A 20,713-nucleotide genomic window follows, 5' to 3' on the forward strand; every position below is an offset into this window, starting at 1 on the left:
TTAAGTAGGCAAGGATGAACTCGAGACAAGGCGGCTGGCTGGGGTGGGGGGTAGTGCTGTACTGCAGCCCCAGTTCTTATTACATGCCTGAACTATCATAGCCTTGAAGCATCTGTCCCTCTAGGCCATACTTACCTGGTAACTAAGGAGCTGTCAATGCTGTCAAGCCTTCCACTGGTACATTCTAGGGGACATCGTGGGGTACCACTGGCTGACAGCTTGTTCTCTAGCAAATATCTAACTTTTTTTCTGGCGATGTCTAAAATGACAATATTCTAAAATTACTTTTGTCTTAGGTTCACACTTTCCTATGTATGGCTATTCTGCCTGCATAAATGCATGAGCAACTCACATGTGCACGGTGCTAGCAGAGGCCAGAACAGGGTGCTAGAGCCCAGACCTGGAGTTTCTGATGTTTGTGAGCCACCATGTTTCCATGACAACATGGACCCCAAACCCTGTTCTCTTCAAGTGCAACACATTGTGTCATCTCTCCGCCTACCTCCCAAATTACTTTTTAGGAATTTTGTGCAAACATTTTCTTGGAGGGGGTACTCCAATAAATTCTTAACTTTCTCAACATTCTGAAGATATGTTCTAATGAATCATTTAAAACAATTTACTTCTGTATATGAGTATGCTGTCTTCATGCCCACCAGAAGATTGCACTGGATCCCAGTGCAATGGTTGTGAGCCACCATGTGTTTGCAGGGGACTGAACTTGGGGCGTCTGGAAGGGCAGCCAGTGCTGTCACCTGCTGAGTCATCTCTCCAGCCCAGGGGATCTCTTTTATGGTCTCATGTTGTACATATAAAGCACTGACGCTGTGTGTCTCCACAGATGACCTTCAGGTTGTTACCTTTCTACCTTGTTTGCGACAGTTTCTTTGTCACTGTGTAAACCAGGCTACATGGCCTGGAGCTTCTTAGATGAATTTATTTCATTTTCTGTTGTGAATGCTTTGCTTGTATGTATGTCTGTGCAATACTGCAGTTAGTTACAGATGGTTGTGAGCCACCATGAGAGGAGAACCTGGGTCCTCTTCACCACGAGCCATCTCTCCAGACTCACGATTCAGTTCTTAGAGAGCATCTTTAGAGATATTAGAGAATCTTCTAATTCTTCCTGATTTGAACCAGGTAGAAATTCTACCAAATTACTTCATTTGAAACAAAATTTATTAATTCTGAATAAAACCTCACATTCAAATACATTATATTTTCCTTGAGATACTAAAGTACAAAGACAAAAGGCTAAATTTTTTTTAAATTATTTTATTGTATAAGCTAAAAGGAAATTTACACACTGAAATCTTAAAAGCCTTGGGCATGCACAGTAACCTTGTTAGAGGCTCTTCTACATATCTCTCTTTTTTCCATAGGAATTTCCCCAAACATTTAAAACCCATAGTTTTTTTTCTTACTGTATATACAGCCTAAACCATAGCAATCTATGATTATGTCATTTTACACTGTGCAAAATCCTCAAAAAATAGTGGTATGACAGAACAGGAAGATTTCTACAAACTTCATTTTAAGACATTCATATAATTTGGTCCTTCTCCAAATCACACCAATTAAAACAGGTACATTCTCTTTCAAGCGTCCAATCACGGCCTGACAGTGATCCGCATCCCACAACCAGCGAGCATCGATGGAGTGAGTGACCTCAGAAGAGGTCACACAGCAATATGCCTAATGAAAAGACTGAAACCCAAGCCCAGGAAAGTGAGCAAAAGCCAGGTTTTAAACACACCCATCACACACAACTGAAAATCAAGAATTTTGAAGGTTTTTTGTGATAGTAAAAGTAACAGACCACAGGACAGGGAAATTAAGAGCTGTCAGTGCAACAGGGAAAGACTGAAGGGGATTTCAGACAGTGCAGATTTGAGGTTTTAATTTTCTTTTTTATTTCAAAAGTTTTTAAGAAGGACACCACCAGTGTATTTCACAAAGACATAAATGTATACACCCCAGCAACACAAAAGAATAAATCTTCAAAAATGTTCATCCCCAGTTATTTACATTTTTTCTAATATAAATTTAGGACTTCAGTATGTAAATAAATATACATTACTATGTATACCTTTCTAGTGTGGCTTACCAACAATCAGCTGAACTTGAATGTTTTTATTTTTAAATTACAGTGGATATGCTTTTGATGGTAGGAAGGGATGGAGTATTTAAAATTGTCCAATTCAACCCACTATGCGTCTGCCTGTTCTTGGGAGCTTGTGGAAGGCGTCAGTGTGGCTGGGAACATCAACACCTTGGCATGCATGAAGGTCAGATCAGGAAGGCTGCCAATCACCTTCGCGGCCTCTTCACTTAGGTGCTCCTCTCTTTTTGGTTTCCTATCAGCCAATGAGAAAAGACAAGTGTGTTCAGGGGACTGTGGTGTAGACCAAATGGAAAACAATTGGTTGTGAAGGTCTGCGGTCTTGGGAGTCTGACCAGCTTCTCCTCTGCTAGCTGCGGAGTGAAGAACAAGTGTGGCTTTCTAGCACTGTTCCCGTGATCAAGCACGCAGATACAATGATCCACACGCACACGTATGTAAGGCTGGAATCATCTACCCAGCAGTAACTTTCAAGCATGTTACCAAGCACAAGGACAGCGAAAGCCTAGACAACAGTCTGCCCGTCTGGATTTCCCCTGCCTACTGCAGAAACTACCAACATTACCTAACGTGAAGGGTGTGGTGAAGCATGGTAAGTCATTTAACCTCAGTCTATCTTAACCTAATGGGGAATTCCAGGTGAGAACACCTTCAGCTCAATTGGGACACAGGCAACAGCATAAGAACGGGGTACAGGCAGGAACCTGGGGCGGCCGTGGGGAGAGGAGGGATGTGTAAACCTAAAAGGCCTCTGGCCTTGTCGATAATGTCTATTTAACCATATCTCCCCTCACTCTAACAAGCAGTTTGAAGCATATTACAAAATGCACGAAGGCTCGAGGAGACCTAGCGGGCAGGCTGGAGAAAATGCCCACTGAGTATCGCGTGCGACCGAGAAGCACATAAAGCCATCCACACCATCCAAGCCACACAGGCTTAAATGAATGCAAAGTGTCATCAGAGCCACACAGTTTCAGACCAAAGATACTTTGAAATCGACTACAGAAAGCCCAATTCTTTATGGTAATCATACCAGCAGAAGAATCAATATTCGACCCAGTTCTAGTATTTTTTAGAAAAACACAATAACAATCCTATATTTAAAAAAACATAAAATTTACATTTTAGATTGCACTTAATGATAATAAATCAGTGATTGCTTGAGGAACTGCATCACTTCAAAGTCAAACAAGCGTCCTACGTCCTAGTGTCAATCTCAGCATCACTGACAAGGCATAGGGAGTGAAATGGTCAGCCTGCTGTCAGCAGGTGTCACAAGTTTTCTGAAGTGCTGTGAGATCTCTGATGTACTCCAGCCAAAGTGTTACCCTGTATTCACAGGCCTTTAGATATAATTTCCAATTTACAGAAAGCTGGGGGACTAATTAACATGGTGAACATTCCTTGCTGAAAGTCCCAGTGAGTAGAACAAGCCCCGCATGGATTTCCCCGTCTGTGAAATGCAGGCAGGTCCAGGAGAGAAAGGCGAGGAGCGTTCTTAACCATGAGACAATTGTTGGGATTGCTCTGGGTTCCACCAGTGGCTTTCAGAGGCAATATGAAACTGAGTCTAACAGTTTACACAACTCTAAGTTTGTGCATGCATCTGTGGTATTTATATCAGATATTCTGATTTACAGACAAAAAGCAGACGCTTGAGAGTTTGAGAACTGTGTTGCTCTCTATCGCTTTCTGGCTGAGATCTGTCCTGTTTTGTCAACGAACTACATACAAATCAAAGTCTGTAGAGAGTGGCCTGTGATCAATTCTCAAGCGCACACACACACACACACACACACACACAAACATATACATGAAAAGAAACATGACAAGACCTTTGGAAAAGGGAAGAAACTTCAAAAACCCACCAGGATAACTGGATAGCCCAGGGAGGGTGTGTGTGGGGGGACTGGGGAGGGGAGCAAAATGTAGACTTCTACCTTTCGCTATATTAAAATTAATCTAAAATGCATTAAAAAGTCAGGGAGGAGGAAGCACATGTCTTTAATCTCAGCACTTGAGGGGCAGAGGCAGGCAGGTTTCTGAGTTTGAGGATAGACTGGTTTACAAAGTGAATTCTAGGATACCCAGGGCTATATGAAGAAACCCAGTTTCAAAAAATCAACCATGCAGCCAAAAAGACCCCAAGCCAAAATGAGTTGAAACTATAAACTCTGAGGTGTAAGATCTTCCTAATTCTGAATTAGACAATTATTTCTTTAACTAAAATACAAGTAACAACAACAAATTGGTTTCGTCAAAACTAAAAGCTTTTGAATGTCAACATATGGAGTAAAAAGTGAAAAGACGATAGAACAGCAAATACTCGAAAGTGATGTATCTGACAGGGCATGGCATCTGTAACCTATAAGGAAAGATTACAAATGATCTGACTGAAAATAGACAGACACTCTGAAGCAGGACCCTGGAAGGCAGCAGCATGGATGCTAATAAGCTCATTAGAAGATCTCAACAGTTTTCCTACTAGGGAAATGCAAATTACAACTCCGTACCCATGGGGATAGCTACAGCCTCTCTGGAGGAGAGAATGTGGAGAAACTGGAACGCTCCTGTTACTGGTGGGAATACAAAACATTATGTCCCAGAGCTCTGTAGGCGAATGCCAAGATGATCAGGTGTTCAAAGCCAGTAGGCAACATGAGATCCTGTCTCAAGTCCCGTATGGCACTCACATCTGCAATCTAGTACCTAGGAGAGTGAGGAGCACTGAGACTGAGATGGTCCTCAGTATGCCCCCCCAGGGAACCCCCTCGCTTCCCTGGGTCCCACTTTGCCATGTTGTACCAGGGCTCAATCCCAGGGCCTGTGCATGCTACTGCTGAGCTGAAACCTCAGCCTGAGACCTTAACTCAGGACAGAAAACCCATGCCCACTCTGACATCTGCAATAGGCAAATGTGTACAAGGGATTTTTAGGCTGGAATAAGATAATTTTCTGGGGTAATTTAATGATGACAGTTGAACAACTTTGTGAACCTACTAAAACTAGTGGATTTATACCAGTGAGAAAGACAGGTTTCATGGTATTAATTAAATCAATAAAATCCAAAACCAAAAGCCCCAAAGTATTTCTGTTAGTCACTAGTTCTTTGGCTAGCACAAATGTCACTTACTAGCCTCTCTGTAGCTACTAACCACAGGCTACACACTAATTTAAATTAAAAAATAACCTTTCTTCATGTTAGGTCAGTTGGGCAGGAAGACGGAACTATTTCACACTAAGAACTTGAATTTCTCTAACAGCAAAGTGAGGGCTAGTGAAGTGGGTTAGCAGTGCAGCGCTGGTGATGTGGGTCAGTGCTGCAGTGCTGGTGATGACATGTGGGTCAGCGGTGCAGCGCTGGTGATGATGTGGGTCAGTGGTGCAGTGCTGGTGATGATGTGGGTCAGCGGTGCAGTGCTGGCCTGGCATGCACAGGCCCTGCTTCGGAGAGCCCTGGTATCGCTTGTATTTCAATGCTAATTCTGCTTTCCTAGGAGGGGCTGAGGAGTGAATCCTGTTTGCAGATGACTTCTTGTGAACTTCTCCCCACCTTAACTTGTAAAATAAAGGCTAGAGCCAGTGATTGGGCAGTGGAAGGGAAGGTGGAGCTGAAAAGTTTGGGGGAGAAGGAGGACAGGAGAGAGAAGGAAGGAAAGAGGAGGAAGAGGAAGAAGATCTTAATTCTGCATGGCTTTAAATAGCCACAGGTAGCTGTGACTATCATATAGGGACAGAACAATTGGGATAACTTGTCTAATCTAGGTGGGTAGCTTGTATCCTTATCAGTTGGCTCTGAAATTATTGTGTGGGCATCTTGTGAATTGAGAATTTATTGATATATAAATCTTACTAATTATAAGCTTCTACAGTTTTGATTTACTGGGCTAAATTTCCTGCTACAGGGCCCTGGGAACAATACCCCAGCACAGCCAGGAACAGTGGCACATGCCTGTAGTCTTGGTGGCTACTGGGAAGGTTGAGGCAGGAGGATTGCTTAAATTTGGGAATTCTGGGCCATAGTGTGCTGGGCCAATTTGGTTTGTACAAAGTTTGACATTAGTTAGTTCTAGAGTTGGGTACCAGGTTGTCTAAGGAGGTACAAATGGCTCCACTCAGAAACAGAGAATGTCAAATACCTACCACAAATAAACAAGAAAATAAGTGAGAAATTATTTACAAGATATGGGAGGAGAAGACCACCTCAAGTTTCCTCACATACTCAAAGGCTCCTAGACAAGAGTGTGAGGGCAGGCCTGCAGAGGGCTTCACTGCACAGAGGCTTGCCACCAAGCCTGGCAGCCTGAGTTCTGGGACCTGCATGTTGGGAGGAGGGAACAGGCTCCCATAGGCTTTCTTCTGACCTTCCCCTGTGTATCAAGGTTCAAGCACAGAACCCATCAACCCTGACAAAAAATAAACACAATTTTAGAAATGGAAAAAAGAAAAAAAAGGAGTAGTCCACGTTAGCTCTCCTCCCCTAACCCAACTATGGCTCCTCCGCCCTCAGAGGCAGGGCCTTGCTTTGTGGTCTAAGCTGGTCTCAAGTGCTCCTCCTGCTTCAGCTCTCTGAGTGCTGAAATCACAGGTTTCACCAGTGCATCCACTGCAACACCACTTTAACCCTTCCTTATCCAGCAGCTCCTTCATAAAGCTTCCCACTCTACTGCTAATGTACTGTCAGGAGCCAAGACAATTTTGTTAACCTTTACTTAAAAAGGAAAAGAAGTAAGTCCTACAGATCAATATGCTAAGAAAGTCCTTTGGAATCATACTGCGTGCCTCCTGTCTTCCCCATACAACTAAGAATTGCTCACTCAAGGCCAGGGCTGGAGCTCTGCTGTAAACATCTGCCTAGCATGCATGAGGCTTTAGGTTTGATTGGGGGAAAAAAAAAAGAAGAAGAAGGAGGAGGAGGAGGAGGAGGGGGGAGAGGAGGAGGAGGAGGAGGGGGAGGAGGAGGAGGAAGAAGTAGAAGAAGAAGAAGAAGAAGGAAGAAGAAGAAGAAAGAAGAAAAGAAGAAGAAGAAGAAAGAAGAAGAAAGAAAAAAGAAGAGAGAAGAAAGAAGAAGGAGGAAGGAAGGAAGGAAGGAAGGAAGGGAAGAGGAGGAAGAAGAGGAGGAGGAGGAAGAGGAGGAAGAGGAGGAGGAGGAGGAGGAGGAGGAGGAGGAGGAGGAGGAGGAGGAGGAGGAGGAGGAGAACAAGTTCCACTCCTGCAAAACCAAACCAAAAATACCACCACCTCAAACTCCTCTGGTGATATTTTAAAATTTTAAATTCTAATATTAAGATGTGGATATTTTTCTCACTATTTTCAAACAAAGCCTTCTTTCAAGTGAACCCCAAAGTTGGTAACTTTTTTTTTTTTTTAAACTTAGTTCATTTTAAATGTTCACAAGGGTCTGAGAAAATGGCCCAGGGGTAGAGCCTAGCTTCTGCAAGGCCCTGGGCTGATTCTCTAGTGCCTTAACAGCAGAAAGATCACATAATCATCATAGAGACTCTCTTTGGCAGCTACAGCTTCTCTCCTAGATGTGTGCTGCAATTTTAATGTATTATTGTATTTCAGAAGAAAATGAAGTTTAGTAGTAACAGGTTGGGCAATGCAGTCTATGTCTAGGAGCCTTAAAAAAAATGAAGGCGCAGGGCTAACAAAGTGGAGTAGAGCTCCTCCTACTGGCACAACAGATGAATTCTCCTGACTGGTCAGGAGGTGGAAATGCAGGGAAAAGTACTGAAGCAAGGACAGCTCAGAAACAGCACAGAGCCACAGGAAGTAACAGCACAACTCCCACAACAGCGGTGCCAGCAGAGGGTGGGGAGTGTCTGGGCCCAACCCAGGGCAATGACAGTAATGGAGTGGACCTGTGGACCAGAGAACCTATATGTGTCAAATCTATTTCCTGGAATGGTTAAAGGCATCTACAGTCAACAAATGAGGAACAGAAACAGCCTTTAAAAATTGTTAGGGTCTGCAGAATGGACACCTGTAGGGAACAATGTAAAAGACACTACCATCCTTTAAGTCATGGTGGCATGGTGACAAACACCTTTAATCCCATCATTTGGGAGACACAGGCAGGTGTTTCTCTCTAAGTTCAAGGCCAGTCTGGCCTGTATAACAAGTTTCATGACAGCTTGGGCTGTGCACTGAGTCTCAAAAACAAACCAACAAACAACCCAAAGAGATTGCAATCATTCAAGTGTAAGTTAAAAAATAATAGAAAAAGACGTTTCTTATAAAAGAATTAACTTTAAAACATAAATCTAAATGGTGTCTGTTATTCAATAGGAAATTCTAAAATTCCCAAAGTGGGCAACTGACATATATACACCCCTCTTGAAGACACAGATGGATGATGATGATTTGGGAAGCAAAGAAGACAGATGACCAATCAGCACCTGCCCTGGCACTAGTGATGTCCTGTCTGAACCACTTTCTACTAGGAACTGGCTTATCTGTGTTTAACGTGTCAAAGAACGGGTTACTTAACTGTGTTAAACCCTAAGTATAAGGTCCACATGACATTCCTTGTCTCTGGCTCTGACAGCAGGAGGTAACTCCCTAGAGAGGCTCCCTAAGTTTGGTAAAGAAGTTCATTATAGCTCAAGTTAGGTGTGCAGTGGCAAAAGTTCTGAAAATTAAAAGACCTTTTCTCTGTCTTAGCTTCAAAGTGCACACAGTAGTTTATGTGACACAGGGAGAATGAAACTGGTTTTGGAAAATGCTTTTCTCCACAATTATGAAGGGATGGGGATGCTCCCCAGTGGCATCAGCATCGATATTTAATCAGAACCATCTTCTATGGGGGTGGGGAGAAGAAACCTTCATCTGTCAGTCTTTTTGGTACATCATTAATTAGACACCCATGTGATGTTTTCTAGGCGTTGCCATCTACTGGCTTTAAGATACAAAGTCAGCTTAACACACAAGCGCTCCTCTTGATGCTTTGCTTGTGGCCATTTAAACCCAGGGTTAGGGCTAAGTTCAGGCTCTCCTACCTGGTCGATGTGCTTGTCTTTTCCACTGTAGACATGAGCTTCGCAAATGCATCAGTCACTCTGAGGCTTGAGGTGGAGGTCTCCAGCTTAGCGGTTGTTAACTCATACAACTCTGGATCCACACCTTACAGCACAGAACGACAGTGAGTGAGGGCAAGCTGCAAGGGTCCCAGCGAGCGACAAGACGTAACAGCAACACTATCCACGTGCGCCTGCATGAGCAGCACTCACTGTCATTGTCAGGGCAAGCACTGCTCTTCTGAATGTGAGCAGTGTTTACTGAGCGTGCTGCATGAGGGTGTGCGAGCTACGACTGGGTGGACGCCAGGTAACTGCGCAGCTAGTTCTCACCTCCCACCCGCCCAGGGTTTTGGGGTTGAACTCAGGTTACCCACTTGGGCAGCAAGCACCTTTACCGAATGAGCTCTCTGTGTTTATTTTTGTTTGTGTGTGTCTGTCTGCATGCCTAGTGCCTGAGGAGGCCAGAAGGGATGTAGGAGTCCCTGGAACTGGAGTCACAGACAGTTGTGAGCCACCATGTAGGTGTTGGGAATAGAACTCAGGTCTTGCAAGAGCAGCCAGTGCTCTTAACCACCAAGCCAATTATCTAGCCTCATGCTTTTCTTTATTAAATAGTAGGCTTTGAAGTATCTATAAAAGGAATACATAGATATCCCATTTTGAAATAAATGTTGTATGTAGCTGATGCCTTTCAAATGCTTCAAGAATTTCCATCAGTCAGTTTTGTATTCATTTTTGAGACATAGTGTTTATAAATAGAATGAGAATGCTATGATATTCTCAAAATTTTTATTTTAAGACAAGGTTTTACTCTGTTGCCTACACTAGCTTTGACTCATGACCATTCTCCTGCCTCAGCTTCCTGAGTGCTAGGATTATAGTTATGACCTCCAACATTCTCATTTTTTAAATATTTATTTTTATGTGCATTGGTGTTTTGCCTCCACGTATGTCTCCGTAAATGTGTTTGGCTCCCCTGGAACTGGAGTTAGAGACCGTTATGAACTGCTGCGTGTGTGCTGGGGATTGATTCCAGGTTCTGTGGAGGAGTGGCCAGTGCTCTTAACCATTCTCTCCAGCTCAACACCCTCAATTTTTAAACTGGCTAACGAACCTAATTTTGAACCTTGCTCTGATCTCATAAAATTTTTTTTTCTTTAATACTTGAGGATTTTTTTTTTCATGTCAGAGACTTGGAGACTAAGTCTCTAGTATAGAAAATGATTTGGTAATTTGGTTATCTTAGCCACGACTAAAGAGATGCACAATTATTTAAAGCATCAATTTATTACTAAAAATTGACTACATGTTCTTCAGGTAAGAGGTGGGGCGGGTAAAGGCTCCCAGAACATAGCTAAGAGCACTACTCTGGGAGAAATGAAGAAGCTCATTTGCAGGATCTGTTAGGTATGTGCATCTGATTAGAACTGGCGGCCTGCAGCTAAGATGGTCAGCGACAGGCACAGGAAGGAAGCTAAGTTGGGGCTATAGTTAAGCCATCAGTTTACAAATAATACTTAATAGCTTCTCCAATTTTTTTTTTTTTGAGACAGGGCATTATAATACCACTCTGGCTGGTGCCCACCTCCTGAGGTTCAGAAGATCCTCCTGCCTCAGCTAGGACTACAAATGTGCGTGGCTGTATTTGGCTCAATTTTATTTTCTAAGAGAAGCCTACAAGATTAGGCACAAAGTATAATAAACTCATGAATAAGTTCTCTCCTTTCTGAACCAATTCCTTGATGAGCACAGATGGATCTCAGATGTTCTAGAAATCAAATGAGCAACAGCTTCCACAGTTACTTGGTACAGCAAGGAGGAAGGTGCACGCTGACTCCAAGGTCTTAAGAGCTCATTAACGTACGCTTCCAGGACAGACTGTAAAAACCTGTGTTTTTCTACAATAAGCATTCAGGCCAAAGCTAAACTGTATGGAATTGTAGATGTCTATATAAAGAGCAATGAACCAAAACTGTTTCTCTCTTCCACTGTTTAAGGTTAGCTTCCAAGTACCCACAGTACTGGAGGTGAGATCTGTGTTTCGTGCAGAACAACTGCATCCTAAGTGGTAACAGCAGTTTATCCAGTACTGGACACTCAGCTGCCAAGCAGTAAATGATAGGTTGAAAACAACAGCACTGACAATGACAGAAGAAAATCTTCTTTCTACCCCAAACAACACTTCTCCCCTCCATAAACTGCCCCCAAACCAAAAGAGTGACTGAGATCTCTAACAATTATAGTTAATGTTTTTTTTTCTTTCAGAAACAAGCCAATTATTTACTATAAACTACAGAGTTTTTAATGGAATTTTTTAAACAGCACCTTAATGAGGCACAGCTTAATTACACAATTAAAGTAGCCAGCCAAATTCTATGCCAACCTCCTAAAAATCACACACACGATAGTTAACAGCAAGTTAAGAAAAAAATGACTTTCCCATAAACAAGTTAAAAAAAGGACAAACAAGTGGTAAGTTGGAACACTACAGGAGGACTTGGAACCTGAAGCTGGGGGAAGTTTTAATGAAACCCAGTAACAACAGAAAGCCAAGGCAAATTTACTGTAAAAAATTTACACAGCAGCTAGAGCATACTGATGAAACCCAGAGTTTAAAAGTTTCCCGGGCAGAGACTGCACTGGACATGCTGTGCTCACAGCCACTGCAGCCTTAAACTCTCCAACTGACTGCCTTGCAGCTGTGCCCTGAGCCCAATCATCAGGCCCTCTCGACTTGTTTAAGCAACCAGGTCATTTGTGCTCCTATCAACGCTTTGTAAACAGATTTAAAATATAAGCACATTTGAAATCTAATCCAAGCTTTCAGCAGCCAAAAGAAAAAGTGACCTCTTTTTCATTATTATACAGACTGATCAAATGTAGCTGAGGAGAACTTGGACAACTCTTAGCTGCCCCCTTTATCTCCAGTAAGTATCATGACAATTTTAGCTCCTCCAGCTGTTCCATAAGTCAGATATTCTTAGTAGAACTTTAAGTAGTAAAGTATCAAATGTAAGTAAGTAGCAAAACCAAATACAGACTTTTTTCATATACTCTCAAGCATTTTGAAAACAATTTAGATTTGAGAAATCTGTTCCTTCTGCTGAGATCTGCGGGCCTTTCCTGTAGCAGAGGGGTTTCCTTAGCCCCCTGGGGAAGGGCTGCCCTTGGCTGACCTAGTTTTTCCTTCACATTCATGGCTGATAAACCACTGAAGTGGGTAGCTGGGATACCTAATAGACTCACCCCAAACAAAACACCCCCCAATTCTCAGGAACCTAGGCTAGCTACAGAACTGGCCCGAGTGAGCACAGAAGGGAGTCCTCAATATGCACTCCGGGGTTAGCATTTACCCCAGCAGCTGTCTGGTGATCAATGATTACCACATCACAACTTTGGGATGACAGGGATTCATTAAAATCATATTCAATAAAATGTAAACGTTAAAATGCCATTATAATTTCCATCTTTTATTTGGTTAGAAAATGACAAAGTACATTAGTCCTTTGGTCAGTGAACTAGGGCAGAGCATAAACAGGTACTAGTAAGCTTAATTTTTAGCTGTTAGGTTCACAGCAATTTCTTTCTACTATTAACTTTTGTTAACATTTTTTATTTTCCATGGAGACTAACAGTATGCTTTCTATATAAGAGCTACATAAAAATAGTAATTTTTAAAATATGGGACTATATAACTACATGCTAGATTCCAACATTTTGAATTCAATATGCATTTAGCAGCACTAATAAGAACTAATTAAGATGTTAGAACTTGTAAAAGTTACATTATTATAGACACTATAATATGAAGCCATCTTTGTGTACTAAATCCTTCTTATCGCTAGTGTAATTTTTCAAATGGCTTTATAGAATATGCTTTCAAAATAAGCATATAAATACTTTTTCATGCATTTTCCATTTAGAGGGGGTGAAAACCAAAACATCCTTAGCTATCTAAAGCCATCAGCGTTATATTATTGTAGAAACTGCTTTTAGTTCTGAATATTACCCTCTGAGAAATTTTTCTTAAAAATGTATTTTATGTAAGTTGTTTCTTACAATCCTATGCCAGAAAGGATGCTAGATGAAGGAGAGGTGCTGGAGGGAGCACAATCTATCTGTTCCTTGTTTATAGGAAAGTCAAATGTTGTCATGCTTTTAGTAAATAACCACAACTATGGTTAAGTGCTCTGCTGACCTGGGATTGTGCTGCTGCTAGAGCTACTGTCATCCACCGGCCCAAAGAAATCAAGGTTCAGGAGAGTGGAACCTCCACTAGCTTGGAATTCAGTGACCGTGTTGGTGGGCAGCCACACAGATGGTAAGCCAAGGGAGGAGGGGTTACGTGTGAAAAGGGGTAAGACACACACTTGAACATGCAGGTTATAATTAGTAGTCATTTCACATTTTAAAAATCAACATTAAAACAATGTGTACAGCATTAGGTTTTCATAACTAAAGTAACAATTTAACTCAATGTAGATTTCCTTGTGTACAATGTAAATAATGTAACACTTTGTTAGGTTTTAGTTAGAAGTCAGTTCTTTCAATCAAAACTGAAAAGTATCAAAAAGACCAGAGAAGGCATACTAGTTAAAGGGAAACAATACTTAATCTTAACCCAATATTAAATCACTACATGCCCGATCTTTCATGTTAGTTTCTATGAACAATTTCTAGTTTCTAATGAATACTTTTTAAAAGAATGACAAAGTTGTGAGTTTCAGGACATGTACCAATACATTAACTTATTTAAAATAACATAATATAGATGTAGTAACTGTCCTACCCTGATGCACAAGCTGTACTGTTCCCCTTTAACTCTGCAACAGTAATCACAAATAGTATACATTTTTAAAGAAATTGTTAATAAAAAGCATGATGATTTGACTAAAGACACCAGACAACAGCAAAAGGTACATCCAGGCTTTCCTTCAGCAGGTTGTTTCCTTCAATTGATTGTTCCAGGTATCCTAGGATCCCAGCTCTGAGGAAAAGCTGGTAAGTCTCAGGTAATGGCATGGTAAGTACCACTGAGATGACAGTGATGGTGTTCTAGACAAAGGCTCAGCCACACAGGAAGCAATTATAAATCAGGGTCCATGGAAAACCCATAGCATGGACTCTAACACTAGCACTGTGTGTTAAAGACCCTATGGTACTTGCATAAGTTACTCCCCTTTTAGAGTTTAAAAGTCATAAGAAAAACCACTGATTTCTGGAAGTGCTCTGTTAGCATCTGGAGATAAGTTTAAAAATAATCATGAAAACCATTCATCTTCCATTTGCATATAAGTACTCTATAAAATGCTACTGAGTCTGAAAACTACATAAGTCAGTAAGTATGGGTCTATCTGCACACTGGTTTTGGTTAAGTGAATAATTGTGCTTTATGCTTTGGAGCAACTGCTAGCCACAAGACTTTGTATCCAAGAAAATTTCACAAAGTAAAGCTATAAAACACTCAAATAAATTGGTCCTAGCTAAAATATCATTTAAACTATTTAATTTTGACTTAAGATAAAGAAACTAAAACTTCACCGTATTCTTACTACCAATATTTGGACATTAATATTGTTGATAACAATAATGGCTGGTATCTTGAGCAATTGCTATTTAGAAAGAAAGCCTGAATTTCCAAAGATAAGAATAAGAAGTTATGTTCAAACAAAAAAGAAAATCAGCAGAGAGAAGTCTGTCTGAACTGTGTGGCTTTCTTAGCTCTAGCCCTGGTGCTAGAGGCTCTACGGAGAGACGTACCATCTAAAGGGTTAGTAAGGCCACTGCTACTCCAGTCAAACTGGACAGGTGGGAGAGACTCCTAGAGTGAAAACCAAAACAAAAAACAAAAACAAAAACAAAACAATCAAAATTAATCAGTATAGGTAGTAGCAACATAAAGATTTCTTAAAACAAAGCAACTCCCCCAAAAGTACAAGACCATTATGCAACAATGTACCTATTGACAATTTTGGATAACTACAATTTCAAGATATTTGCAAATATTAACAACCTGAAATTGGAAAACTTATAAACAGTATGCTTAGTGATAATGTATTTTAAACTTTTAAATTACAATAAAAATATTTAAAACAGACTTTTTTTTTTGACTGAGTGATTACATTTAAATACTAGTCATGTAACACTAACATAAAATACAAGGACAGAGAAGGAACTATACTGAAAGCACATCTAGGCTGTTGAAGGTGGAGAGTAACCACTGACTCACTAGTCACCGACGCTCTTTACTATCTTAGTTGGTCTCATGACACACACAACTGGAGGGGACAGAGGCCAAGTTCCTTACTTCTTTACAAGGTTCCTGATTTCAAAAGAAAAGAAACTGCACCAAAAAATAGGATGCACACTTCTTTTTTGTCTGTATTTGAGACAAGGTCTTCCTATGTAGTTCTGGAGTACAGCTGACCTGGGACTCACTATGTAGATGAGGCTGTCCTCAAACTTAAGAGATCTACCGTGCTCTGTTTCCTGAGTGCTGGGATCAAAGGCTTGTGCCACCATGACTAGATGGAATGTACATTTTTAAGGTGTTCATTTTCAGATATTTAATTTAAAGCGCGCGCGCGCGCGCGCGCGCGCGCGCGTGTGTGTGTGTGTGTGTGTGTGTGTGAGAGAGAGAGAGAGAGAGAGAGAGAGAGACAGACAGACAGACAGACAGAGACAGAGACAGAGGGGGGAAAGAGGAAGAGAAAGAGAAAGACAGCAAAAGACAGACTGTGTGTGTATGTGAGACAGAGACAGAGAGAAAGAAAAAAAGACAGACACTGTGTGTGTGTGTGTGTGTGTGTGTGTGTGTGTGTGTGTGTGTGTGTGTGTGACTGTGTTGTGACTGGAGGAAGACAGCGGACATCCTCTATCTTTCTTCTCTGAGAAAGGGTCTGGTCTCTCAGTGAACTGGAGCTAGGCTGCTAGTCAGCAAGGCCCAGGATCCCCCAGTCTCTGTCCTGTATAGCACCGGGGTTACAGACTCGAGTGACATACCATACCCATCTTATTTGATTGTGGGAGATTCAAGCTTAGGTCTGGATGCCTGCACACAGGCAAGTATCTTTAACCCACTGAGCCCTATCTCTGGCCCAATATATTTTTGAGACAAGGCTCTGATAAAGGTCTCAGGACAGCTTCAAGCCTGTGGCCCTCGTGCTTAAAGCTATTCAATAGATGTAGGTATATGCCCCTATAACAGGTCAGATATTTATTTTAGTCAAGTTCTCTGACTTAGAAATTACTTGAAATCAGATTGTTTTTTTCTTTTTCTGTTTGAGGCAGAGTCTTATTTAGTCTTATTGCTCAGGCTGGCCTTAAACTAGGTAAAGCAGGCTGGTTTTTAAACTCATATGCTTCCTGTTCAGTCCTCCAAGTGCGATCGTAGCATGCAAGACCATACCGTGGGAGATTTATAAAATAATGCACTGAAATGAATTCTTATAAGTGATTAGACTACTCTAGGGTTTTCAATTTCATAACATAAACTGAACAACAGCAAATAGTGAATAGAAGGTAGTTGGCAAATGTTCTTCACTTTAAGAAGTTTTTGTTTTCTCTTTTGGTGGCTATGCTGACAACACGTATGGAAATAACTTGTGCTCTGTTAGGCTTTTAAACACCAACACACTGTTGCTTATTGACTTGCATGTCGTTGGCACTGCTAGCCATGCTTCAGTGAGGAAGGTGCTATCGCAGCATTATACTTTCTTTCTTTCTGGGTAAAGAACTATTACCTGTAGGACAGGAACATGAATTAGTTCTTTGGGGGTAATATTATAATTGTTTTGGTAAAATAGGGGCAGGCAGACTAATAAAAATCAAGGTCAGCCTGTCCAGCTTGGAGGCTGAGAAGGAGGGACTGGCACCAAGAGCTGCCTGGGGTGGGGGACGGAGGGGTGAGGGGTGGTGGGGTGGAAGGGAGGTAACTATGCATGTCTCTGGTCTGTGCCTGTGCTGTGTACTAGCTCCCAGCCTGCACTCAATCCACAGCTCCTAAGGGAGCTCTGTGGCGAGTGAAGTTTTGTTATGTTCACTGTGGGGTGGTCGCCTGCACCCACACCTGTGACCAAGGGATACATATAAATGAATCAGTGTCTTATTCTTGATTATACCCTATATCTACCGTAATTTTGTGAATGGTAGCCAAGGGCTACATAGGTGGATACACAGGTCTTTTCTTTGTTCTATCTTTGTAATACCATAAATAGATAATAATTTCATATGTTAAAAATAATGCTGGGGAAACCCTAGTTTATAACTTACCTAAAGATTAGTAAAAACTTAAGGAAAACTTACTTCATTTTTTGGAAAAGAGAGACCTTTAGTGGTTATGTCCAACAATGAAGAATTGGGCAGAACCTAGGTTTATACAATAACATTATTTCTGGACAAATGGCTCTTTTATAAATATTTATGTAAGTGATATCAACAAGCTGGATAATTAGAAATACTTCATTGATTTGCTGGAATTTTGGCTTTTTATGGATGTTTATGACATCTTTAGAACAACCAAAATTATGATAATGAGCCACTAAATATGAATCAACGTTTAGTGGAAATGAGGAAGATGAAAAATAGAATACTTTAACAAGGTGGTGAGCTATAATGACCTCACAAGTAACGCAACCCAAAGAGAAGCCCACGGAAAAAAGCCTTTGCAACAGCTTTATATAATGTGCAGAGACAGAAGCACTAGAGAAACTGAAGAAACAGAACAGAACCATGGAGGCTGGAGAAAGGAGGCCTCAGTCCAGTCCCGCTGACCCACTGATCTGCAGCGTTGGGCAAGTCATTTAACCTTTGCAAGTAGGTTTTCTTATCAAAATGGGTGCATGGTGTAAGATAATCATCCCTGAACTCTGATTCACAACTAAAATAGCTCCATCAAGAGGCTGAAGCTGCTACTGATGACTATCTGTCAGACTTGCTCATACACAATGAAACACGAGTTCAAGACACCCATCCTCTGCAACAAAACAAAACAACAAAAAACCCACCCTGGTGTCCCCTCTAAGATGTTTCCCTTTTGTTTGGTTTTCTGATCTACTGAATTTCATACTCTCATGGTGTAATTATTAATCTCCCTCTCACCTTGAACTCTGATATTTACCTGCTTCAATCTCCCAAGTGCTAGAATTACAGGTGTGTCAGTACATTTAGCTCCAAAGTTTTAAAATCCCTTAAGAAGAGCAATGGTTATTGCTTCTGTCAAATGCTGCTTGGGTTGAGAGGGGAAAACCCAAACCATAAAACAAGTGCTTACATTGGAAGAGGGCATGTAACTGACAAGGACTTAAGCAACTGTGGTTTGCCTGACAGTGCTATTCAGTGATACTGAAAATGAAAACATACAAGGAATGTGTGGTACATGGTTTGGGGGGGTGGGTGGAAAGAAAGAAGGGACTGAATAGGTATTTCCTGATAAAATTTGCAGACTTCCATCATTACAAGCTATGGTCATTTACCTGAAAAGCACAACTACCACAAGATGCCACAGAGTTACTCTATGAACCAAGAAAGTGCATAGATATTACACATGATATGCTAATGACTACATTAAGACACATCACTTTATATGAAGAAAATCCTTATAATGTAGTCAGGTGCTTAAGTTAACCTGAATCATAGGTACGGAGCTAAGCAATGACTATGCAATTCGGTGATGGCAGTTAGAAGCTCAGATCAAAATTCTAAATTAAAATATATGTATTTCATTTGGTCATCTGAAATATGCTTTTGGTAAGTCTGAATTAAGTTATTTAAGAATATACCATGGTATAAGGTCATGACTAGAAGAGAGATGTAGAGGCAAAATGACAAGCACCAGCTTACCGGTAAAATAGGCGTAGTTACAGGGGTGCTGTACAGAAAGCAAAGACACTCAGTGTCTCAGTACTGACAATGGAAACGCCATTTTCAGTGAGTTGGCAAAGCAGCTATCACTGTAGGATGAGGATGGTGATGAGGCAGAAGGAAGTGTGCTGTGGCTGATGATGTAGGAGTCAGCACAGAATAGGCCTGCGGTGCAGCTTGAGGGCTGGGAAAGGAGGTGCTGAGGCACACTGCCAACCATATAGAACCAGGCAGCACACATGACAGCCTGCCACCTGCTAACACCAGGCCTGCAGTGCTCTGCCTTGGAAAGTAGGTTTAATTCATGTTGCACCCAAGAATAAACCATGGTGCCTGGGGGTGGTGGTGCAAACCTTAATCCCAGCACTCAGGAGGATCTCTAAGTAAGTTCTAAGACAGCTAGCCAGGGCTACCAAGAGAAGCTCTGTCTTAAACAAACAACAACAAAACCCACAGTGGCATATATTAAAAACAGGTGTTTCTTCAAACACACTTGAAAGGGTTGGACCTATATTTATACATCATTTTCTAAATTATGTTCTTCAAACACTACTTCCACAGAAGTATAATCTTCTCCTGAACCCTGCAAAACAGTCTCTGTGGTTAAATACATTTGAGAAATAGATTAAAATTAAATAGCAGCCTTTACTGCAGGACTCTGGGTACTGAACATGCAGGTGAGTCTCCAAGGGTGGCTGTGAGGGTGTAATATTTTCCCCAAACTTACTTTACCATGGAATGATGATTTAGTGGGCCACTGATATACATTTTGGGAAAAACTGTCCAAACACACATTTTTTAGATATAACTTATAAGTGTCAGTACAAATGTAGTGTTGAAAATCTGGTCCATATATTTGTGCCAGTATTTATGATCTTAATAATTAAGTATGTGACTTGTACTGGTTTAAAAACTTACTAATAATAACCACTTTTCATATTTTATCTATTTTTGAAAATTAAAGATAATTTGTTCATTGTAGTCTAAGAATGTTAATTAACAAAAATAAAAAACATGTCTACCTTCAAGTTTTAAATATAAAATAAAAGACATATTAAGGAAAATAAATCATTACATGTGACTACATATAAATGCATAATCACTTGCACACATGAATATTTTACCTGGAATGGATCAGATGTACATGTGTTCATTTCTGGTGTCATAATGGTCCTCTGACCAATAGAAGCAATTTTTTCTGCAGCAGACAATGGTTTCAATGGTTCCTTGGTGGGCTCTAACATTCCCTGAAAAAGATATATTAGTCATTAATTGGAAATGGATCAACACAAAGCTTATAATGACAGCAATATAACAGAAAAAATTCAAATAATATATAAGATTATTTTAGAATAAAAAATTTTGAAGTCAAATCTTCCATTTTTTAAAAGATTTATTTCTTTATGTATAAAGAGGGGTCAGATCCAATTACAGATGGTTGTGAGCCACCATGTGGTGGCAGGGAATTGAACTCATGATCTTTGGAAGAGCAGTCAGTGCTCTTAACGGCTGAACCATGTCTCCAGCCCCAAATCTTCCATTTTTAATAATATTTTACTTTATGCTAGTTTAGACACTAATATTACATGAAAAGGCTTTATTTCTAATATAGTGTTTTGCTGAAATCATGTCTTTTAATGTGAATTTAATATGTTTAAATCTGAGCTGGTGTCTCAGTACTTAGACTGTGGGTCTGGCAAAGAAAGTA

The 20,713-nt window shown here is 40.8% G+C and overlaps 1 protein-coding gene across 1 annotated transcript in view; it reads right to left on the reverse strand.

The window, feature by feature from the left end:
- Nucleotides 1-1,667: 1,667 nt before the first annotated feature.
- Nucleotides 1,668-20,713, reverse strand: part of Aftph (aftiphilin) — a 55,770-nt gene continuing 36,724 nt past the window's right edge. Inside the window, 5 exon segments of the mRNA XM_052198118.1 lie at nucleotides 1,668-2,357; nucleotides 9,124-9,247; nucleotides 13,343-13,423; nucleotides 14,905-14,965; nucleotides 20,130-20,252. Of these exon segments, the coding sequence (XP_052054078.1) occupies nucleotides 2,210-2,357; nucleotides 9,124-9,247; nucleotides 13,343-13,423; nucleotides 14,905-14,965; nucleotides 20,130-20,252 (537 nt within the window). The 3' untranslated portion in view covers nucleotides 1,668-2,209.

This window comes from Apodemus sylvaticus, chromosome 11 (genome assembly GCF_947179515.1).
Source record: "Apodemus sylvaticus chromosome 11, mApoSyl1.1, whole genome shotgun sequence".
In the NCBI taxonomy this organism is placed as follows: domain Eukaryota; kingdom Metazoa; phylum Chordata; class Mammalia; order Rodentia; family Muridae; genus Apodemus; species Apodemus sylvaticus.